This window comes from Rhinolophus sinicus, linkage group LG03 (genome assembly GCF_036562045.2).
Source record: "Rhinolophus sinicus isolate RSC01 linkage group LG03, ASM3656204v1, whole genome shotgun sequence".
In the NCBI taxonomy this organism is placed as follows: Eukaryota; Metazoa; Chordata; class Mammalia; order Chiroptera; family Rhinolophidae; genus Rhinolophus; species Rhinolophus sinicus.
The window spans coordinates 53,504,289-53,529,624 of record NC_133753.1 but is presented as its reverse complement, the minus strand read 5'-3'; the positions used below and the strand labels follow the sequence as shown (position 1 = coordinate 53,529,624).

The following is a 25,336-nucleotide window of genomic DNA, read 5'->3' as shown; positions in this document are numbered from 1 at the left end:
TCCTGCCTTGCAACACAGCTCCCAGCTTCACCACTTCAGTCTTCTCCGTGGTATTTGATCCCTCCCACTAGATAACAGGAGTCCCTCCTCAAAGGAGAGGGGGGCATATCGGAATCGTCGGTGGAGCTTTGTCAGCCTCCACCTCAGAATCGCCTGTCAGTGGTTCTCAACCACTGAGCATGAAAAATCATGTGCAGAACTTTTAAAAGATGCCAATGACCAGGTCCCCATCTGTGGTGGCTTTGTAAACATGTCAAGTTGGGTAGGTTAAACAACATTTCCCAGAATTCCCTTTCCAGTTAGGACAGACCTCAAGACAGATTTGGGGGGAGACTTGGAGGGGAGACATGAAGCAACAGCCATTCTGTAGCTCTCATACGTTGCCATTTATCTGCTGACTCAACTTGTTGGCATAAATCAGCAACCAGACCTGTACCTGCTCCACTCTCCCCTAGATCCTCCTCCAGCTTCTCCAACTCCTGGGCCAGGTGTGTGTGTGCAGCTGTGTGAGAAGGGCCTGGGCTGCTTTGGACACCCACACAGTCCAGGTCAGAGGCAGCAGTGATTGACCAGACTTCAGTCCGTCATTATGGGACCTGGCTGGCTTCTTGCTCTCTCCCAGTTTAAATTCATCTTCCCTTCCTGACTGCCTACACTGTGGACTTCAAGCTTCGGTATCAGACTCAAAACAACACCTTACAGACACTGCTTAACCAGCTCCCACAAGTGCATATGGTCAGATCCCTGTAACAAATCCCTTTATTCAAGTGAACCTTGCCTGATTAAACCACTCCAGCCCAATTATGTCAGAAGCTCAGAGGTGAGACCCAGAGAGGAGTATTTGTCAAAACCACCCATGAGAGAAAACCTCCACGTCCTATTACAAATCCTTGCCAGAGTCAGCCAGCATAGTTGATGGGGACTGGGCCCGTTCCTGATGAGCTAGACTCGAGAAACCTTTAAAATCCTCTTCTGTCTCACCTGACATGTTTTCTCTGATTTAGTCCTTTTCCACAAATCCAGCCCCTACCTACTTCACAGATCACTGCAGTCGCCCTGTCTCTAGTCTTTCCTTCTTCCATTTCATCCCACCCACAATCCCCAGACTTACCTGGAAAACTACGCACAGCATCTCTCCATGGTCAAAAGCTTTCAGCGAGTCCCTGTCCCCAGGAAACCAATTCTGTTCTCCTTACTTGGTATTCAAAGCTGCACAGACTCTGACTTCTTCCCACCCGGCCAACCTATCCTTCCACCCCTCTCCCAATGTGAACCTTATCCTTGAGTGCTTTCTGAACTCCCATCAGCCCAAAGAAGAGTAAAGCTGTGGTCACGCAGTGGAAAGGGCCAGAGCCTCGTCTGGCCTCCTTGGGCTCTGCCTGACAACCAAGGCCCTTAGCCAGGTCACATCCGCTACATACCACACCACTCCACAACACCACACCACGCTCCTGCCCCTTCCTTCTCAACCTGACTGCTGCCTCCCATGTCTATAAGGGTAATAATACACATACAGTTGAGTTCTCATTGTAATAGAGGTAGAAAGAAAGTATAAATTTCTTTGTACAGGGGCCCCTGACACTATAATAAGCAGCAGCTGACCCTTCCTTTCATGTCCAATTAATGCTGCTGCTCCTACTGTTATTTCCCCCAAAATAAGACCGGGTCTTACGTTAAGTTTTGCTCCAAAAGACGCATTCGGGCTTATGTTCAGGGGATGTCATCCTGAAAAATCATGCTTGGGCTTATTTTCCAGTTAGGTCTTACTTTCGGGGAAACGCGGTATGATCCTATTCCCAGAGCTCAAGCAGAAAGACCGTATTTAATAGTTAATTCTCCACCACAAAAACACAGCTTGAACCAAAGAGGATCTTCCAGCTCCTCTCCCAACACAGGAATTTCAAAGCCAATGCGGCCTCTTGTATGCAGTAGCATGTGAACTAGCTTTGAAATTTCCTTGCTGAACATAGAGGGTTTCCTGATCCCCAGGGTCTCCTACGTGCATCTTGGAAAGGCGGCCTTACACAATTGGGGCATTTGCCCTCGAAGATGTCATTTTTCAAACATCAAGAGATTGAGAAGGCCCTTGCTCAAAGCTTTTTCTATGGTTCCCACTATCAAATAATATTAACATGCAAAGTAGGTATTTCACCCCTCCCAAGGCCTATATCTGAGTGTTTTAATTTTTTGGTTTTGTCTTTTTGTTATCCATTTATGTGCTAATGTTTAAATTGGAAATGTTTTCTCTCGATTGCTCCACAAAAATACTCACCCGTATTTCTCTGCAAGTCCTTTGGCTTCCTCCTCTCTCACTACTCTCTGGTCTTCCAGGTCACTCTTATTCCCACATAACACGATGTCTGGGTTTTCACAATAGGCGTGCATTTGTAGCTGGCCTGTTAATGTAAGAAGAGGAGATCATTTGTCATAGGTTAACAATAATGTAAATGTATGATCAATAGAGAATACATGCAAAAGTGCTTTGAAAACTGTCAATGAATATACATGCACAGGGAAATGATAGAGTTCTGGCAAAGCATCAGTAACCTGATCTGTAAAACTGAATGGATGAGACAGAGATGTAAAACTGCTCCTGTCCTTTAACACATACCCCAGTTCATGTGTATCAGAGAAGAAGGGGAAAATTCGCTAACCCTCTAACACTGATGCACGCACACGCACGCACACGCTCACACACACACACAAACACGTGGCAGTCTTTTTTATGAAGGCCATCAAAAAAACAAAAATATTTTGGAGCATTCCCTAGTGTTTGTTGCTAATCTTAAAGCTCTATTTTTCATACATTTTCTCTCCACCGCAATGACTTTTTTAAAAATTGTCTTCCTAATAACTAACCTATTTCTATCTGAAATGTCTTCCACATTTTTCTATTATTCTAAAGCAGAATTAATTTATTTAAAACAAACACGATACAGGATTAAATGAAGAGAGAAAACCCAGAGTAAACAGTCAATTATTCAGTCACCAGAACCAAGAAAAAGCAGGAGACTACAATTCTTATTCCACAGCTTTTATTTCTTTTCACCTGAAAACCTGTAAATAGGCATAATTTTAAAAAGCAATTATATTAAACAAAAGAGCTTCACTATGCTAAACAGTTTAATCTCCCAAAGAAGAAAAAGTTTTCTTACTCAGCATACCCCATCATGAAATTAAAGCAGCCCAAACTTTCACAAAGTGTATTGCCTAATTTATTTTTTATCATGGTTAACCAGGAAAGTGTTGACATTTCAGTTCCTCATCATGAAGTCATGTTCATTATACCTTATCAAAAGCAAGTCAAGGCCGCTAGCATTTACTGGACATTAGCATAGGCCTGATACTTGGTGTAGAATTTCAGGACACTGACCTTTACCCTCAAGAGACCTCCTGGGAACAAGAACTATACAAGCAACACCAAACTGTGTGTTTGCAATAACAGCCATGCCCTTCGTTTCCTCCAGGCTGTTACACATGCTGTCCTCACACCCTTGAATACCCAACCACAGCCTCCCTTCAGGGACTTCCCCACCCTTCCTTTAAGACTTGCTTCTTAGTCACCTCTACTGTGAAACCTTTCTGGTCTCAGAGTGGCTCTTGCTCTGCAACACCTTATATGTCCAGTGTCATGGTTATAAGCATGAACTCAGAGCCCAGTGGGTCTACGGTTGGATCCTGACACTGCCATTTATTAGTTGTATCACCTTGAGAAACTTATTTGACTGCTCTTGCCTTAGTTTCCCCATCTATAAATGGCGATAATAATGGTACTTACTTCATAAGGCTAAAGTGAGCATTGAATGAGTTAACTCAGTGATTCTTCTGGTAAGGCACATGGACCAGCGGCCTTAAAACTTGTTAGAAATATAAATTCTCAGGTCCTACCTCAGAGCTACTAAATCAGGAAAGCTGGGGACAGGGCCCAGAATCTGTGTTTCAATAAGCACTCTTGGTAATCCAGATGAACACTCTCACTTGGGAACCACTAAAATAATACATTAAAGCATTTAGAAGTGCTATGTAACTACTACCAGTAATAATGTTTAATAGTGTTTATTTCGGGGAGTTTGGGAAGTGTGATTATTGGTGATTTTTCTTTTCCTTTTTTCCCTAATTTTTCTACAAAGAATGTGAATTCCTGATATATAAAAGTAAATTAATCCATTCTTTAAAAAATCTCACTAACGAAAACACACATACACAAATAACTACAACTCAAGGTGGTATGCGATAAGGACACTTAAAGTAGTACGAAAAGTAATAGGAGTTAAGAGGAGGGGAAAAATTTAATCCAACTAAAGTTGTCACAGAAAATTTCATGGAGGCCATATTTTTTCAGATTTTAAAGAATAAGTAGAACTCTAATCAGTTTTAAAAATAGGCATGGGTGTTGGCAGAGCTTTTTGGACAGAGGGAGTAGTAGGAATAGAAATATACAGGGAAAAGCGTGTCAAATACATACATGTTGGGCTCCGTACCATTTGGGGGCTGCAGAGGAAAAGTCTAGAAATTTAGGTTAAAGTTCCTTACAAACATTCTGTTCCAGGATGAGGAACAACTATGAGCAAGACTTGCTTATCCTCTGAGCTGCAGGAAGACAGGTGAGTGAAGACAATGCTACTCATTTCCTCTTGGATTTCAGACTTAGGCCCAGAGGACTCCACTCTCTGTTCAGTCTCCTAAACTCAGCAGGGCTCATCTTTGGACTCTTAGGGCCTTCCTAAGACGGCATGGAGAGATGCAGGGTCAAGGGAGAAGGGACCGCGATGCAGCTCTGGAGAAGCAGAGGGAGGGTGCAGACCTGCTCTCCTCGCCCTGGGCCTTCAGGGCCCAGGAGTTAGCTCCTAGTTTAATAACGGCACTTACTTCATAAGATTATGAAGAACCACTGCCTCTATTCTGGTATGCACCGTGTGTGTGCAGGTAGGTATGTAGGTAGGCAGATAGAAAGACAGATATACACACATACATATACATATACATACATATTTAAACTATTATTCAGTTAAACATTTTTATTTACATAAGTTAAATAAATTTACATAAGTTAAATAAAAAAGAAGAAATGAATGATCCCTGTAATATTCAAAATGTTAACAGGCAAAGGAAAAATAAAATGTATAAATAACTAACAAATTTTTACTCCTAATTAAGATTCGCTATTACTAACTCTAACATTGAACATTATATCTTAAAAAAAAACACAGAAAAATACAGGAATGGGCAGGAGACTACTTTCCACTGAAGATATGAAATCTTTGATAGGAATAAGTTTTATTTACCTAACTGGGCAGTAAGGATGCTTTTACTCTATAAGGAAAACAAAACAAAATACATGCATACCCATAATTTCACATAATTTTGTTCTTTACCTAAAAGATATAAAGCCCAGAGGGGCAAGATTTATCTAATGCCTCCGAGTTTCCCTTTCTACCTGTGGAAAAAGAGGTGGGTTGATGATCTTTCAACGCTAAGATTTTTATGAGCGCATGTCTAACAAGAGACCTTAGAAAGAAATGCCCTAAGGAGGACCAAGAACTTGTTCCCATGATGCACAGGAGGGAATGATGAGAAAGGCTAAGGATAAAGGACTGGGAAGAGCCACCATCACTCAGCTGTGAGGGAAACCGTGCAGTGTGCCACTCAGCCAGGCATTTACCTGTGAAGCCCGGCAAGTATAATGAAATTGGGGAAACCTAGATTTAAAGTATTATAATAGATAGATCTTCAACTCTTACTGATCGACTTAGCTGAGAAAGAGCAAAGAAGGCCACTGAACTGGAAGCCAGAGGCTCCAGGTCTTTGAATAAGTTTCTAAGGCTCAGTGTCCTCATCCTAAAATAAGGACACCCCCCCTGTCTGAATCTCCTCACAGGGTGACTGCGAGGGTCAGATACAAAGTATATGAAGATGCTTTGGAAACCACAACACACTACATAAATTACTTATCTAAAAACTCATATTTTTAAAATAAGGTTTCTGGCATCAAAACCACAGCCAATTACCCCTTCGTAATACCAAAACAACAAGTAATTTTAAAGGAGGAGTTTGGTTTTTGTGTTTTAAAGTGTTGTCGTTTTAAAGATTTGGATGTTAAAAAGTTAACATCACAGCATTCCCCAGTAGATTCTCTAGGTTTACACTAATACAACCAACAGAGGAAAAAGTACATTTGCAAAAAATTATACATTTATGTGGTCCAGTAGCAGGATTCTAAATGGCCACTATCTATCACTTAAGAGATTAGGATCTCTCCAAAGAGCCACAATGAAGTTTTATGTATGTTGTGCTGGAAACCACTTTTGCCAAAGCTGTTCTAGAGTTTTCCATGACAGAGTCCTCCTGACAAATGTTCTGGCCCTAAAAAGCAGAAAATGGGTTCTAAACACAGAGACGTGGAGCCAGGGGTATGATCCATGAAGTTTTCAAAGGGATTTACGTCTATGTAATCTGTGTTTTAAAGGCTGAGATGGTATAAGACTTGATAGCACAGAATAGGCAAGCAGATACTTAGTGATTTAACTTCTCTAGGCTTCTATATCCTCATCTATAAAATGGGGATAAGTCCCCTCTGTGGAAAAGACTGATTAAAAGATTACATGGAAAGCATTGCCTTACTCTGGGTAGTGAACATACAATGTGATAAGCTGGCGAACAGGAAGTACTCAACAAATCAAAGTTAGTATCACTAGGAAAAGCAGAGTCCACCCCAGTAAAATTAAAAAAAAAAAAAAAAGCAGAGTCTTTCAGTTATCTTTGCCGCTAAACTTAAACTCTTGCTTCTTTAAATAGCATTTTAAACAGCACTAGAATTTCACCCAAAATGACTTACGACAAAAGTAGAATATAAGAAGGCATTTTATTAGAGAAAGCAGGAGGCCAGGAGATAATTTAACACTTACTTATCCAGTTTCTGACATTGAGGAAACTTTGTTCATTTGTCAGATCAAAAAGCAGAAGAAACCCCATAGCATCTCTGAAGAAGGCTGTTGTCAAGCTCCGAAACCTAGGAACATAAAAGCAGACTGGTCACCTAAACCATGGCCCCACTCCTGAAATACAAAGCTATCAGCAGTGCCCTCAGACTCTTACAATAGTTCATCAGTAATAAATTAGATGTTTAATAATGTGGCATTGTTTCTAATAACTTCATACTATACATGCATACTATAGCTCTTAGTCACACAAGATTTAGTGAATTATGCTAATACAAATGATGCTTTTAACAGTATAAAATTATGTGTGTAATCAATGCTACCAGGTATCTTACAAAATATAGTTAACAGCTATCTATAGAGCAAGAAAGAATAGTTGAAAATATATCTAGACTTTATTAACATGCCAACAATTATCAAAAGTTGTACTTGGAGTTTTCTTCTAAAATAAAAAGCTGTGTAACTTTAAAAAAAAATTCAAAAAAAAAATAGGTGATCATATTCCCAAAATGTATAAGACAGTTATTTATTACTTATATAAATTGATGTGTTAACAGACCATGTGATTTGAATACGCAGCCTGCTAGTCAGGGATGACAAGACTAGCTCATGATTCAAGAATTTATTGTACAACTAAGAGTTAATGAGACCAATAGGAATGGTGCTTGCTGTGTGTGTTTTCCTGGTCCTATGAAAGCTTAGCTTGACTTGACATTGCAATGCGTTCCATCATGACGTTTTAATTTCAGTCTCTACAGAAATCTCTTCTCTCTGATAAAACATTTATTTGGCTCTCAGGTGGGAGTAGTATTGACTCTCTTGTCTTGGTACTCTCTCTTCCAAGGCTTTATGCTTCTATCTGCCCTCTCTCTCCCTCCAACAGTCAGTTTCCTCTTTCTGTGCCTTTATGCAAACCTCTGACTGCCAGACATAGGCTCAGGGAAGAAAACATTAGTATGAATTTGTCATCTAATGTGCTATTTTAAGTTTTCTCACACATTTTAAAAACTGTCCTTATCTTTTAGGGATATGTGCCCAAGTAGTTATGAATGAAAAAATCTGATACTTGGAATTTGCTTCAAAATAATTTGGGGGAGGGGATGAACAGGAATGAGGGGTATATATGAAATAAGATTGGCTACAGCTTGGGGCACAACTTGTTGAAACTGGGAAATGAGTACATGCGTTCATTATACTATCCTCTCTACTTTTGTATATACTTGAAGTTTTCCATAATAAATAGTTTAAATGAAAAACAAAATCCTTCAAGGAATCTGTGAGAGAAAACAGAAGCCTTAGTTAACTAACAGCAACTTTATATCAAGATTTCATGTGACTTATTTTGGTCAAGCAACTTCTGACCCTATGAGTTAATTCCAACCAGATTTTCCACTAGGTTTCAACAATCAAGTAAGACTAATGCATGCAACTCTGTAGCTTTTGTGTGTGTGTGGCTGAGTAAATAGCAAAAGTAACTGGAGAAAAGTGTATAAGCCTTTAAAAAAAAACATACAAAAAGAAGAAAAAGAAAAAGGTCCATAAGTAAGATCATCCATTTTGAAAAGGATTCACTTTTCCTTTGACCTCATATGAAATAAAGCCACCATTATCATCTCAGACTAATAAATTTCCTGCTAATTTGGCAGTATGTTTTATCCAGGTTCAAGTCAACTAATCAGCTGGCTTTTTCCTACTCAGGTCACTGTATGAAAAGGGTAGCTGTTTTTCCCATTTCTCCAGTAAAGCACATAACTGAAGATCTCATACCTCTCTTGCCCTGCCGTGTCCCATAACTGCAAGTGGATTCTCTGGCCTCTACCAATGGCTCCATCTGGCCCATTAGCTCTGTACACCTAAAATAACAAAATAAAAGAGAAAAAGATAACTTCTGAGGCTGGTGAGCTCTTCTCACTTTACTATTCAGTACAACTCCCCTAAGCATCTAAACCGCTAAAGAAAATTCCATTTAGAATACAACCTTGTTTGTATTTTATTCCAAATAATTGCCTTTGGAAATATAATAATTTGCATTAACATATATATGTATATACACATTATATATTTTAAAGATATTATGAAATATATAAATAATATATAATTGACATAAAAATAACAATCAGCTCACCTTTCCTCGAAGTTCCCTAAGTTCATTCATTTCAAGAAATATTACCTTTCTATGACTTCCCCATCCCATCTTTAAAAAGTACTCTTGAAACAATTTTATAGGAAGGACGTCTGTAAATCTCTTTTCCCCATAAAAGCAATGAAAACACTGGCAAAAATGGTCAAAATCAACTTTTTGAGAACTCTGAATATCAGTAAAAACAGTAAGTTTTGTGCTGTTTCAACTTGTCTTATCCTCATCCCCCTTTCCCCACCTCCAGAGTAGTCTTGAAAACCAACAGATATATATGATAGCTGTGAAAACCATCAGAGTAGCACCCACTTTAGGCAGTGGAGGCAAAAGAAGTTCGGAGCTCCTCCACAAGTCTCCTTCCCAGAGAACTGAAAGCTGCCTATAAAGCTCCGTTCCCAGGCCTTGCCTCTATTTTACCGGATTCAGAGCTTGCTCTAGGAGAACAACCCTATCCTCAGGGCATTGCTGAAAATAATCAGGAGGAGGTATTTACATCACAGCTATCAAAGGCAGCAATACCATTTGGAGTTAACAGAAGTCTAACCAAAAAACTTAAAAAAAGGAAAAATAGGAAATAAGATGTCCATGGTGAGATTTGAAAAGCTCCAAAATATTTCTGGGAATCTACTAGGCCATGCTCATGTATAGAGCTGGACATATGCCCAGGAAAGACCTGGAAAGGCCCTAATCTCTCACCTCTGACGGACCTTGAGGTTCTTCTCAAGTATGAAGTGAAGGCTAAGGCAGAGTTGTAACCTGCCTACAGAAGCATTAAGCACATGTCCCAAAACAGACACATACATACACACTTCCTGGTTCAAGGAATTTCAGAAACTCTCTATCCACTCATTAGATGACCACTAAGTTAACTGAGCAGAGACTTTAGTAGCTATACATAACAAAGAATACAAATTTTACAGAATTAACCCAGGAATGTCATTAAACAATAACAACCGAATAAACAGCAAAAATGAGAAACTCTGAGAGGGGGAAGGAATCTGATTTCCAGAGTTGCCACATATATTATTTTAAATGTATAGTTTTCAAAAAACTTTATGAGATACACAAAGAAAGAGGAAAGTAGGGCCCATACACAGGGAGAAAATCAACCAATATAAACCATTCCTGAGGAAGCCTAGATGTTCAACTTACTAGAGAAAGACTCAAAATCAGCAATATAAATATGTTCAAAGAACTAAAGGAAATCGTGTCTAAAGAATGAAAGGAAAGTACAAGAATAATCCCTTACTGAACAGAGACTGTTAAAACAGAACTGCATATTATAAAAAGAAGTAAACAGAAATTCTGGAATTGTGAAGTACAATAACTTAAGTATAATATTCCCTGGAAGGGCTCAAGAGTAGAATTGACCTGGCGAGAGAAATAATAACTGAATTTGAAGACAGGTCAGTTGATATTATCCAGTCTAAGGCACAGAAGGGAAAAAGGCCTACAAGACATCATCAAACATACCAACATATGCATACTGAAAATCTTATAAAAAGAGAAGCAATAAAAAGAGGCAAAAAATATTTGAAGAAAAAATAGCCAAAAACCTCCCAAATTTGACGAAAAACATTCATCTGCACATTCACCAAATGCAGCAAATTCCAAAAAAAAAATGAACTCATAAAGACTGACTAGACACATCATCATCAAACTGTCAAAATCCAAAGACAAAGAGAGGCCTTAAAAGCAGCAAGTGAAAAGTGATTCCTCACACACAAGGAATCCATCCCATTAAGACTAAAAGCTGATTTGTCATCAAAAACACTGGAGGCCAAAAAGCAGTACTATAACATAACCAAAGTGCTGAAAGAAAAAAAGACTAGCAACCAAGATTTCTAAATCCAACAATACTGTCCTTTAAAATTGAAAGAGGAATCAAGGCATCCCCAGAGAAACAAAAATAACATTCACTGCTGGCAGACCTGTACTATAAGAAACAATAAGAACAGTACTTCAGGCTGAGATGAAACGACACTGGGCAACAATTCAAATCCACCCAAAGAAATCAAGAGCATCCATAAAGGCAACTACATAGATATATATAAAAGACAGGATAAATGTATTTTTGTAACTTTTTTCCATCTGATTAAAATACAACAGCATAAAATAATAATTATAAATCTGTGTTGATGGGCACACAGCACATAAAGATGGAATTTGCATGACAATAACAGTGCAAAGGAGGGAGTAGGCAATGGAGCCATGTAAGAGTCGAGTTTTCCCACACTCTCTGGATCTTCGCTCGACTGCAGTGTTTCCTTCTTTTTTTCGCTTTCTCTGCTTCTTTTCAGTCTTTCTCGCTCTAGTGCTCTGCGGCGTGAGGAGGCCGAATCCTCTCCCCACGCAGTCCTCGCCTTTCTTCTTACATCCGCGCTGTTCTATTTCTCTCCTTCGGCCACCGCCGCTGCAGCACAGCTGATGTCGGTGCCGCGCTTTCCCCTCCACGTCGTCCCTGCAGCTTATGGCCCAGGCCGCCTTGGGTATTTCTGCTCAAGGTAACCACATCCCTCTTTAAAAATTCTGCCGAAAAAGAGAAGACGCTTTACCCGACTCTTTGGGCCGTTATCTCAGGGCGAACTTTCTGACCAAGTATACAACTACCCAGAGGGCCTGGGAGAGTGCTGTACAGAGAGCAGTTAAGACTTCAATGCAGAGCCACCTTGGGAACCTAGCTGATGATGGGGGGGTTCCATCTCCTAACTTGTCCATTTTGTTGCATATTCTAAGGACCCAGACATAAGGCTTGGTGGCCTTTCTCTTGTTTTTCCTGGTTTACAACTTTCGGCTTTGTGGAATACGGCTGAGATGAAAGGATTTATTGACAATGCAAACTACTTCATTGGCCTGTTGGATGAAGGAACAAACCTTGGAAATGTTATTGATAACTACGTTTATGAACATACCCTGACAGGGAAAAATGCATTTTTCGTGGGAGATCTTGGAAAGATTGTGAAGAAACACAGTCAATGGCAGAACGTAGTAGCTCAGATAAAACCATTCTACACGGTAAAATGCAACTCCACTCCAGCTGTACTTGAGATTTTGGCAGCTCTTGAAACGGGATTTGCTTGTTCCAGTAACACTGAAATGGCTTTAGTGCAAGAATTGGGTGTATCTCCAGAAAACATCATTTATATAAGGCCTTGCAAGCAAGAGTCTCAGATAAAGCATGCAGCAAAAGTTGGAGTGAACATGATGACATGTGACAGTAAGGTAGAACTGAAGAAAATTGCACATAATCATCCAAATGCCAAGGTCTTACTACATATAGCAACAGAAGATGATATTGGAGGCGAAGAGGGTAACATGAAGTTTGGCACTACCCTGAAGAACCGTAGGCATGTTTTGGAATGCGCAGAGGAACTTGATGTCCAAATTATTGGGGTTAAATTTCATATTTCAAGTGCTTGCAAAGAATCTCAAGTATATGTACATGCTCTGATGCTCGACGTGTGTTTGACATGGCTGGAGAATTTGGCTTCACAATGAACGTGTTAGACATTGGTGGAGGTTTCACAGGAATTGAGTTTCAATTGGAAGAGGTTAATCACATTATCAGCCCTTTGTTGAATGTCTACTTTCCTGAAGGATCTGGCATTAAGATAATTTCAGAACCTGGAAGTTATTACGTGTCTTCTGCATTTACACTGGCAGTTAATATCATTGCAAAGAAAGTTGTTGAAAATGATAAATTTTCCTCTGGAGATAAAACCAGAAGTGATGAACCAGTGTTTGTGTATTATATGAATGATGGTGTTTATGGTTCTTTTGCAAGTAAACTGTCTGAGGACTTAAATGCCATTCCAGAGGTTCACAAGAAATACAAGGAAAATGAGCCTCTGTTTACAAGCAGCCTTTGGGGTCCATCTTGTGATGAGCTTGATCAAATTGTGGAAAACTGTCTTCTTCCTGAGCTTAATATGGGAGATTGGCTTATCTTTGATAACATGGGAGAAGATTCTTTCCATGAACCATCTGCTTTTAATGATTTTCAGAGGCCAGTTATTTACTACATGATGTAATTCAATGATTGGTATGAGATGCAAGATGCTGGAATTACTTCAGACACAATGGTGAAGAATTTCTTCTTTGTGCATTCTTGCATTCAGTTGAGCCAAGGAGAAAGCTTTTCCACTGAAGCTTAAGCAGGCTTTAACACTTTAGATCTGAAGTTGCAGGTTAAGCTTGTCTGGTCTACATTCCAGTGTAGAAAAAATTCGAACAATCTTATTCTGTCAATTCTCTGAAACAAACTATTAGTAATAGCTATTTGGGACCAGACAAAATCAGCTTTCATTTATAATTCATTGGGGGTATTTGGGAGATTTAGATAATGTATCCAGATTTAAACTTAATAGGTTGTCCCGCCCCTTAAGCATTTAAAATAAAATATGCAACAAAATGGATGACTTAGTGGAGATGGAAGCCCATTAATTGGGTTCCCCATTAAATCGTTTAAATACAAGTACACAGTTTTTATACTAAGGATTCATGTTTAAAAGTCTTGTAAAATTAATGTCTTTCACCCAGATATATCAAATGTCAGTGGAAGACCAGTGTGACTTCATTAGATACGTTTAGGGTATTTAGAATGTGTAAATTTGTGCTTTGAACTGTAGTTTAATAAATGTAAAATTGCATCATAGTATTTGTTGTATTTGACCTAATGTAACCCTTGTATGATTGCAATAAAATTTTGTGTAGATTTTACTGTTTTTTCAGGCTAAAACTGGGAAAGGGGCTAGCTAGCAAAGGTAGTTTTGAAATAGATGTGTATATGGACTGTTTGAAAGATATTTTCCTTTATAGCTCATTTAAGTTTAGTTGGCTCAGTACATTTTTCAGTTATTTAATTAGTAATTTAAATAAAATGTTTGGTAAATCATTGTGATGTTCCGATGCATCATGGAGAGTTGATGTGCAGTAAGCATGATGTTTAACAATTTTAACACCAAAAATGTTAATCCTGCATAAACCAATTGTAATGATAGGTGTTTCTGTATAGATAAGAATGCATAGAGTACCTCAGTAAATCTTTGAATCACAAATCTTTCAGCCGAAACGGAAGATTTTGTTAAGTACTTTGAGTAAGCCTGGAGGGAGGGAAATAAAATTGCAGAAAACTGTAGCGCACTAAAACTTACAGAAGGGCTACATCTATATCCAGAAACCTGATGCTCTTTTGCACAGAATATTTGAATTCAGAGTTGTGAGGGAGGGGTGGGGGTGAAACACACCTATTTTCAACTATACAATTGCAATGATTTCAAACTTTAGGGGTTTGCTTTGGTATTTAGCTGCTTGCTTAGTTACTTATTATTTCCCATTTGTTGAGCTTAGTAACTACTTTTTAATTCTTTTCATACTGAAATTTTATGGTGATTGGGGGGAAAGGGAATTAGTGTCACTAACCTGACAGTTGTTGCCAGGAATTTGCATCATTCACTGCTAGTATGTTAGTAATCCTAGATCTCAGAATCACAATAGTAATAAAATAAATAACAGGGGTCATTTTTTCCTAACTTACTCTATGTTCAGATGTTGAATTTCTGTCTCCCAAGAGGAAATATGACTTGACTTTGGTGTCAATGGACAGAAAATTCTACCTGTGCTAGGTGAAGTTTGGAATGCGCTTAATAGCTGGTTTTTACACCTTGATTTCAAGGTGGGAAGAAATTGATCATGAATCTCAATAAATTTCAATCTCTAAAACCAGTAGGTGCTTAATATTTTTTTATTTGATTAATGCCCATTGGAATTTTATGGGATCTACTGATAAAAAAAATTTATAGGACCCCAATCCATTGTCATCTTAGACCTTGGACTTTCCCCAGGTATATAATAGGGATTTTATGCAAAATCCCAAGCTACCATGTAATTTTTTTAACTGTAATGTGGAAGGATTGTTCCCAACCTTCTTTACATGCTGTGCTTTGTGGTCCAGAAATGACAGATCTTTTAAAAGATGATACAATTTTGAGTCCTTGGCTTGACTATACAATTTTGAGCTTTATGGCATGTCAGTTTTGCCATATTCAAGGAGAGCCATTCTATGTATAACAGCTCAGAATTATGAAATCACATGTGAATGATATGGTAACTTTAAGAAATGTCTGTATTGTATTTGAAGACTGTTTGTCATAAATCTGATGTTTGAACTTACGTATTTCAAATTGGTATGCTAAAAAAAAGTACTGAATTAATGTAACAATCTTTTTAATTTACAATATTGTAATCTCAGTTCAGAATTTAACTGAAAATATAAAACCCAAATGATTTCTATATAGTAAATTGAACTGTAAAGGTAACTTGTGTGATTCTGAATACACAGATAAAATGTTAAAAAAAAAAAAAAAAAAGTCGAGTTTTGTATGCTACTGAAATTAAGTTAGTATTAATCCAAACTAGACTGTTAAAAATTAAGATAATTGTAATCCCTAGGGGAACTATTAAGAAAACAGCTCAAAAATATATAGTAAAAAATAAAAAGGGAAATAAAATGGTATACTAGAAAATATTTATGTAACAAAAAAATAAAGCAGTCATGGAGAAACAGAGAAACAAAAAAGATAACACACATAGAAAACAAGTAGCAAAATGAGAGACATAAATCCTATTTTATCAGTAATTAAATGAAAATAGATTAAAGACTCCAAATGAAAGGAAGAAACTGGCAGAATGGATTTAAAAATATGATCCAACTATATACTGTCTACACAAGACACACTTCAGATTCAAAGACACAAAGAGGTTATAATGCAAACAGTAATCAAAAGACAGCTGGATTGGCTATGCTAATAGAAAACAAAATAGACTTTAAAACAAAAATTGTTATTAGAGACAAAGAAATATATTACATAATAATAAAAGAGTCAATCTAGTAAGAATATAAAAGGATAAATAAACAATTCAATAATCATATTTAGAGACTTTAATACTTACCATTCAATAATGGATAGAACAGGTAAGCAGATGAACAAGGAAATGGAAGACTTCCACAACACTGTAAATCAACTAGACATAACATACATCTACAGAACACTTCACCCCAAAACTGCATGATACACATGCTTCTCAGGTACACATGAAACATTCTCAAGGATATACCATATATTGGCTCAGAAAACAAGCCTCAGTAAACTTAAATGAGTCTAATCATACATAGTATGCTCTCCAACCACAGTGAGGTAAAATTATAAATTATTAACAAAAACAAATTTGGAAAATTCACAAATATGTGGAAATTAAACAACAGTCTTAAGTGACCAATGAGTCAAAGAAGAAACATAAGGGAAACTAGAAAATACTTTCAGATAAATGAAAATAGAAGCACAACATAAAAAAAATTATCCAATGAAGCTAACGCAGCGTTCAAAGGGAGATTTATAGCAGGAAACACCTATATTAAAAAATAAGAAAGAGCTCAAAGCAACATCTTAACTGTCAACCTTAAGAAACTAGAAAAATAAGAGTAAACTGAAATCAAAGCAAGCAAAAGAAAAAAATAAAGATTAGAGTGAAAATAATCTTTTCTTTGAAAGCATCAACAAAATTAACAAATCTTTAATTAGACTGACCAAGGATAAAAACAGAGGACTCAATTCCTAAAATCAGAAGTGAAAAAAAAGACATTACCACCTTTACATATATAAAAAGATTATAAAGGAATACTATAAACAACTGTATGCCAAAAAATTAGAAAACCTAGAAGAATGGAAAAATTCCTAGACACAAACAACTGAAACTATAGAAGTAGAAAACCTAAATAAATAGACATATAACAAATAAGCAGACTGAATTAGTAATCAAAACACTTCCCACAAAGGAAAGGCCAGGCCCAAATGTCTTCATTGGGGAATTCGATCAAACGTTTAGAGAAGAATTAATACCAATCCTTCCCAAACTCTTCCAAAATCTAGAAAAGGAGGAAAACACTTCTCAACCCATTTTATGAGGCCTATATTATTCTGATACAAAAACCAAAAATATCATGAAAAAGAAAAAAAAAAACAGACAAATATCCATTCTGAATACAGACACCAAAATACTAGCAAACAGAATCCAGCAAAATATAAAAAGGATTATATACCAAAGACCAAGTGAAATTTATCACAGAAACATCAAGGTTGGTTCAACACACACAAAAAAAATCAATCAATATAACACACTGTAGTAATAAAGGACTAAAACCCCATGACCATCTCAATAGATGCAGGAAAAGCATTTGAAAAAAATCCAGCACTTTTCATGATCAAAATACACAACAAATAAGAATAGAATGGAACATCCTCAACCTGAAAAACAGCAGCTATGAAAAACACACAGCTAATATTGTACTTAATGGTGAATGTCTGAATGTTTTCTCCCTAAGATCAAAACAAGACAAGGATGTCCTCCCTTATCACTTCTCTTCAACATTTTACTGGAGGTTCTCTCCGGGGCAATTAGGCAAGAAAAAGAAATAAAACATATCCAAATTGGAAAGAAAGAAGTAAAACAGAAGATGACATGATCTTGTATATAAATAATTCTAAGAAACAAATACACACACACACACACACAGAGAGAGAGACAGAGACAGAGACAGAGAGAGAGAGAGAGAGAGAGAGAATTAGAACTAATAAACAAATTCAGCAAAGTTCCAGTACACAGAATTTACAAAATAAATTGTATTTCTATACATTGGCAATAAACAATTCAAAAATGAAATTAAGAAAAAAAATTCAATTTATAATAGCATTAAATATATTTAAGAATAAATTTAGCAAAATAAATGTAAAACTTATACTCTAAAAGCTACAAAACATTGTTGAATTAAGTTAAAGAGCTACATAAATAGAAAAATATCCCATGTTCACGGACCAGAAGACTTAATATTGTTAAAAAACTAATAATCTCCAAATTGATCTACAGATTCAATGCAATCCCTATCAGAATATCAGCTGGCTTCTTAACAGAAATTGACAAGCTGACCCTAAAGTTAATGTGGAATTGTAAGGAATCCAAAACAATCTTGAAAAAGAAGGACAAAGTGAGAGGACTCATACTTCCCAATTTCAAAACTTACTACAAAGCTACAGTAATCAAGATAATATAGTACTGGCATAAGAATAGGTATATAGAAGAATGGGATAGAATTGCGAGTCCAAAATTAAACCCTACATTTTATGGTCAACTGATTTTCAACAAGAGTACCAAGACCATTCAATGGGGGAAAATTTGTCTTCTTAAATCTGCAGAGACAACCCGATAGCCATATGCAAAAGAATGAAATTGGACCCCTATTTATATCATACACAAAAATTAGCTGACATGGATCATAGACCTAAATATAAGAGCTAAAATTATTTTCATATCATATATCTAATAAAAACATTTATACAGATTATACAAAGAACTCTTAAAATTTAACAACAGAAAGACAACCAATTTCAAAATAGACATAAGGTTTGAATAGACATTTTTCCAAAGACATTTCTCCAAATGGCCAACAAAAACGTGAAAAAATAAGTGCTCGATAACATTCATCGTTAGGGAAATTTAAGTCAAACCTACAGTGAGGTATCACTTCACACCCACTAGAATAGCTATAATCAAATAGACAATAACAAAAACCAGTGAGAATATGGAGAAATTGGAATGCTCATACATTGCTGGAAATGTAAAATAGTGGAGCATCTTTGAAAAAATTAGGAATTTCCTCAAAGTTAAACAGAGTTATATTGCCAATCAATTCCACTCTTAGTCATATACCCAAAAGATTTGAAAACATAAGTCCATACAAAAAAATGTACATAAATGTTAAAAGAAGCATTATGCATAATAGCTAAAAAGACAGACAACCTAAATATACATCAATGGACATAAACAAAATATGGTATATCAATACAGTGAAATATTTAGTCATAAAATGGAATGAAGTTCTGATACATGCTAGAACACGGACAAATCTTGAAAATGTTATGTGAAGTGAAAGAAGCCAGACACAAAAGGCCACATATTGTATGATTCCATTTATATGATACGTCCAGAATTAGGCAAATCCATAGAGAGTAGATTAGTGACTGGGGGGAGAGGAAACGAGGAATGACTACTGAAGTATATCAGGTTTCTTTTTGGGGTGATAAAATGTTCTAAAATTAAACATGATGATGGCTATACAACTGTAAATATACTAAAAACCACTGAATTGTACACATTAAATGGGTGAATTTTATGATATGTGAATTATATCTCAATAAAGCAACATATATACACATATCCCATATATGTTGATTTTACCAATTAATTATATATCAACACTGGAAATTTCATGAAGATCCTGTTCTTACTCAGTGGGTCTGAGTCTCTGTAAGACTATCTGACAGTGGAAGCAAAGTCTTAGAGTGGGTAGGAGGGAATGAATGCTTCAGTCCTGAAAGCCAGAGACCCTGTTTCTTTCCCAGGTAGAACATGTTCCACAGAAGGGTCTTTCTCATCAATCTCCTAAACACTTGTTGACCTGCTTCACGGTAACAGTCAATTTTTTAGCAAGAAATGTAGTTCATGGAAAGGGCCATCTTCACTCCTCAGCAACTCTGACACAGGGACCTCCTGCCTTCCACTCTACCACCAGAAAAACTTTCAGTCTTGTGGTCCTTTAAAAACAAAAACAAAAGAGCCTCTTCCCTCATCATTCTGCAAGACCTCTGTTCCCTTGATTACTTCCCAGATCAACATGCCCTTCCGGCATTCCCATTCCTACTCCAACCTCACCCTCCTGGCAACAGTGATGGGTTCCACTACGTGAGATTGTCGAGGCCTAGTTAAGAGAAAAGCCACTAAGAATGATAATCAAAAGTGGAAGAAAGAGCCCACAAAACAGTGGTATGAGGGGCAGCGTGGTTTGTAGGCGTCATAACAAAGGTAGACAAAACTATGGAGTTCAGAGGGAAGTTACAAGTCAGAAAGTTATCAAGGTTAAAATTAAAAAGAATCTTCATTTTCACTTTGTCTGCTTGGTTTTATATGATGTGTCCCTCAGGACAGCCTTTTAAATCACCTTGTCCAGACCGAATGTACTACACTTCCTTCTCATATGTACCCTTTAATGTTAGATTCCAACCTTTGTCCTCCTAATTCCTACAAAATAAACTAAACAGACAGGCAAACATGAACTCAGATTACATTTTTATACAGAAAGATACAGAACTTACCACTCTCTTTTCCCTGAAATCAATGCCCACTGTTGTGATAAATTTGGAGTTAAATTTACCATCTGTGTACTGGTAAAGCACACTGGTCTTCCCCACGCCAGAGTCTCCCAAAGCTAAAAACTTGATGAGGTAATCATAGTCTCCATCAGACATAATGAAGAACTCAGTGTTTTACCTGCAAAAGACAAACAAATGCATAGTCACTGAAATTCCATTAGAAAATAGTAGAATCCTCTATGAATAAAGTGACATCCTTTAATACCCAGTTCAACAAGGACTTCTACGTAACACCTATATGCCTAAGCGTTCTGTGAGGAAAGGACTAGATATCATTCCCTGACTCCAAGGACCTAATAATTTGCGAGAAGAGATGCTACTGAAGTAGTAAATAACTAACAGTTTAGTTTCAACTGGATGTGCATATCACAGCACCTTTAAGAGAAAAATTCCACGTGAGAATGATGACCAAGAAGATAATGGTCACTAAGTCCTATATGCAAGATCATATCATAGAATAAAAATTAAGAAAAGAAAGGAAGAAGAAGAACATTACAGAAATAATAATTCTTAGAGCACAAGTGGTTCCAATTCCCCCTTCTTTTCCATAGTCTTCTAGGGTTTGATCCCTGGCTTTTCTCTCTTTTTACTTGGACATCTAGGCAGTTTCACTTATCCTACCCATTTCACATGTCATTACAGTCCTTTCAAACACAATACTAAATTCACAGGTAAAATTTGGCTTGTCGTTTCTATGTATATTATTATTACTATAAGTTACATATTAAATCAGACTTTCCGGGACTATCACTGCTACTTGGGAATCTAGCTCCAGATTTGAACAGTCACTGCTTGGAGCCCATAGTTCCACAACCAAGGGCTCACTCACTTATACTTGCTTTGGTATTCTAACAAGAAATGCTACCAATTCAGCTCTTCAATGTTGACTAAAACAAAAGTCCACCTTACAGAAGAAAATTTCTTGTTTTTACCAGCAAGACCGAACCATGCTTATTCTTTTATCCTGTGCCATCAGCACTTTTCGTGATTTATTTTTATCCTTTAAATAGATTCCAATTATTCAAACTATCAGTCTAACTAAAAATGCAGTCTGTTTCCAGGGAAGGCTTACATCTTTCTATCCTCCCATTTCTAATACCAACAAACCCTCCTGGAAATCAGAAAAATAATCAGCTGTCCCACTACCACCGGCAACAACTCTACCTGCCCAATCAAACATACATATTCAGCCATCCACATGTCAAAGTACTTACTTTAGATGCTGCTGATTTTCCTCTCTTTGTCTCCTTTTCACCCAGCCCCATATCCAGAAACTTTATCACAATTCTCAGTGCTTCCTATAGGATCATTTCTAATTAGCTCCATAAAATTAAAATTGTTCACGCAAGGATGTCTCTTGCTTTTCAAAGTTGCCTACCCAACTCCATCCTCAATTTGGTAGCTCACCTTATGCTCAAAAGTCCTGAATACTGAGCCCCAAGGGCCGCTGCAATGTACTTCCTCGGAGTGTCTTAGTGCAGATCTGTGACCTCACATTCAGATACGGCTGCTCAGTGGATAAGGGCAGAGCCTCTACAAACATTCATATTCTATTTGCACACTATAAAGAGTGACACTTTACAGATGATGGCTTTCTTGTGTTATAGCTTCTGTTTTCACAGGTGTGGGTTGCCAGTATTAATTAATGGTATATAATAGAATTCTTCTCCAGAAGATGACCACTTGGGTACAAATACATATTCTAGTATCATATCACAGCATCTCTTGCCTCCAAATTATTCAGAAATAAGAGCTAAGAATTGTAAAGCAGGTCCAGATAATGTTTAATCATTTTGGGGGTTCCCCTCAAAATGAATGAGGAAGCAGAAAGCAACTCCAAATTCTGCAATGAGAATGATGCAAGAAGACACTGTGGCTACCTTGTTTTCTCTTTACTTTCAATTTGAAAAAAGTTGGTCATTTCTAATTATGTTTGCTTGTTTGTTTTTAATTATGGTTTTATATCATTTAAGGTAAAGGAGAAAATGCTGTCACCAATGGCATCACTATTCTAGAATTCTCCAAACCCACTTGAATGGAATTCAAAGACAGATGAAACTATCTCTGCTGCACTGAAATTAATATGTTCAGTTATCAGGAGAGAAGAATTGCACATGTAAGTCTACAAATGATCTTCATGGGTTTTGTTTCCTATTCATGTTGCTAGCAATACATAACAGTTCGTTCCCAAACCAAGTATCACAAAGCAAGTGTTAAGCCAAATACCACAACTAAAGGTATAGACACCACCATCAATGTTAATCATAGTTTGCACTCTTCAAACTGTACCTTTAAACAATTACCTCTCTTGTTATCCGAAAATATGCTCAGAACTTTCATTCTCTGGGTTCAGTTTTCTAAAGAATGAAACAGAATCCAGAGAGCTTAACTCATTGGCATAGTCTAGAACACAGGTCTCCTAACTCCCAGTCCAATGTCTATTCTACCCCAAGCTTTGTGTCCATTACTCAAGATTTTACAAATGCTTGTGGGGCTTAAAAGTGACTAGGTGTGATCCCACAGAAGGTAACCTAAGTGGAGACTCATGAACTCTGAAGTCAGGCAGAGCTGGGTCGAATCTCATGTCTCCCACATAGCAGCTACTCAGATGTCTTTGAGCTGTGGATTTTCATGTTTCCGTTCCATGAAAAAGAAGATAATATACACTAACTCACACCATTGTTCTAAGGACTGAATGGGATACTTTTTCTTTTTATTTATTTTATTTTTTTTATTAATTAAAGTTTATTGGGGTTACAATTGTTAGTAAAGTTACATAGGCTTCTGGTGTACAATTCTGTATTACATCATCTATATATCACATGAGATACTCTTTATGGCGAGCCCAGCTCAGTGCTTTGCATATGCTGGGTACTCGGTAAATGTTAACTCATTTACCTTCTCCCCATTCTGGATAGATCAGTTTGGCTCTGAAACCCTAGAACAATTTCTAAAATTGTGACTGGGTAGTCCAAAACATATACTTCTGGTACAAAAGATTGCTGACTGGCTCAGAGTAGCTTGCTGAGTCAACAAGGATCACTTTCAAACTAATTCTGATCTTTTGGGGCTGATTCAAACCATTTTCAATTGATTTAAAATAGAGTTATGACCAGCTTAAAAAGAGTTATGACCAGCTTAAAAACAGATTCAAATCTGTACGAAATATTTCAATCCATTCTAACCAGCTCATACTTGTTTTTAAAAAAATCTAGATGATTCATACTAGTTCAGAGTGAAAAAGTTGAGTTAAAAAAGGTACTACCTACAAAACCATTCTGATTGATCTAAAATCACTGGCTAAAACCAGACCACCTAACCAAAATTATTTGGGTCTGGTTTAAGTAGCTCAAATTGCTTCAGACTGGTTTCAGTCAGCTCTAATCAGCTCAACTGGGACAAGGCGGCTCGGAGTGGCTCTCATAAAGTTTGAGTGGTTCAGAGCCGTTTTTACTGAACCAACCTAGAGCTGACCAATTAAACCTATCTCTAGCTGGGTCACTGTCGTGCGGGAGACCCTGCTCTCTGCGCCATTTATCGTGTGGGGCAGTCTGCGGGGTCTCAGCTCCCGTTCCCCACATAAGAACCACATAAGAACGCGGGATGTGACTAGGCCAAAAAGGAACACCCACGGCGCCATAGACAGGGGAGTCATACCACTGTAGTCTCACTGGCGGCTGGATTCACAAGACCCGCAACCTGCCGTCTGCTCCTCTGCCTGCCAACCCACTGTCTCGACTCTCTCCACTCACCAGCGCAGCCGCGGAAGTTATATCAGTGGTTAATTGGCTACCTGGCTACAGCAGATGGTCAATTAGCCACAGCTGATGGCCACCTACTACCCGAGCCAGCACCTTTCCACGTGAGGCCGAGAGCCTGGAAACTGCTCTCTGGGACTCTGTCCCCACCATCATACTTGCTCTTACTTTATCAAAGTGCTTCTAACTAGTTCAAGTCCTCTATAAAATGGTTTTTACTGGCTTACACCGGTAAAAACTCGTCCAAAACAGTCCAAATTGACTGATCAGGTGTTCAAAGAGGTCAAGACTAGAAACGTAAAATGATAATCAGAAGCACTGAAAGCAGTGGTTTTGTGTTTTAAACTTGCACTGAACCAACAAACTTAAATTTTTACTTGTAATGACCTCAATTGTAGACAGTCTATACCCAGAAACTTACGCCCACCACAGTATAGTTTCTTTCTACACTGAAGTGTCTTAAACATGCTAGAGTACAGTGAACGGGCTGGGAGAAAGGAGAACTGGCAGAGGAGAATCCAATAAACCATAGAGAAACACAAGCTGCCTTAGTTGAGAACCCACCTCCCGTTTTACCTTAGGGACTTGGCAGCAAAACAGTAACCCATAATCCAACAGTAAAATAGAAATTTCAGTTGGGGAAAACCTTTAGCAAATGTGGAGAGTGTGTAGAATTTGTCCTAAATTGGCCACAGTGACCAGACTGATTAACAGACACCAGAATTCTAAAGAGTAAGGAAGCTCTAAGGAAATAAAAGGATTCAGGGAGCAGGCAAGTCTTCAAAGTGACAACAGAGATTTTTCAGGGGTTGGGCAGGGTATCTCCTTATCTGAACTTGCAGTTCAGTTAGTCAAAGACTGGAATTAATGGAATCGTTCCATCTTTCAGCAGAAAATAATCCTAGTCCATAACAAACTGCAACCCTAAACCCATTCTTCGGTCTCATTTGTGGTTGTCTCCCCACTGCTCATCATCACTAAGTGAAGATGATGTAATGTTAAGGTTCAACTGCTGGTAGGTCTTCATGTCGAACAATCTTCATATAAAAAGAACAAATTGTTTTCCTTTCTTATTTTTGTCACTTGAGTTGTGAGTGGTGTTTTGAGGTCTAGTCTTCAGAAAGAAAATACACCACTCCCCAAGTATGTTAATGACATAAATTATTTTTGTGTCAGCATTTTAGAGTAGAGAGGGAAACAGTGAAAACACACAGTGCAGAATTTGACATTTGGGGGCAGCCA

General features: G+C 37.6%; 1 protein-coding gene and 1 pseudogene across 5 annotated transcripts in view; one reads left to right on the top strand and one right to left on the bottom strand.

Moving 5' to 3' along the window:
* RAB27A (RAB27A, member RAS oncogene family) overlaps positions 1–25,336 on the bottom strand; it is a 68,473-nt gene that overhangs the window by 9,033 nt on the left and 34,104 nt on the right. For 3 of the 5 annotated variants that reach the window (XM_019732314.2, XM_019732318.2, XM_019732315.2), the window contains 4 exons: positions 20,280–20,454; positions 8,706–8,791; positions 6,906–7,009; positions 2,273–2,396 (listed from right to left, as the gene is read on the bottom strand). In XM_019732314.2, coding sequence (XP_019587873.1) covers positions 2,273–2,396; positions 6,906–7,009; positions 8,706–8,791; positions 20,280–20,432 — 467 coding nt within the window. In that variant the 5' untranslated portion in view covers positions 20,433–20,454. Of the gene's footprint in view, positions 1–2,272; positions 2,397–6,905; positions 7,010–8,705; positions 8,792–20,279; positions 20,455–21,550; positions 21,696–21,743; positions 21,765–25,336 lie in introns of those variants that run through there. The other 2 variants (XM_074327723.1, XM_074327722.1) reach the window with 2 other exon arrangements.
* LOC109447690 (antizyme inhibitor 1) lies at positions 11,538–13,229 on the top strand (annotated as a pseudogene).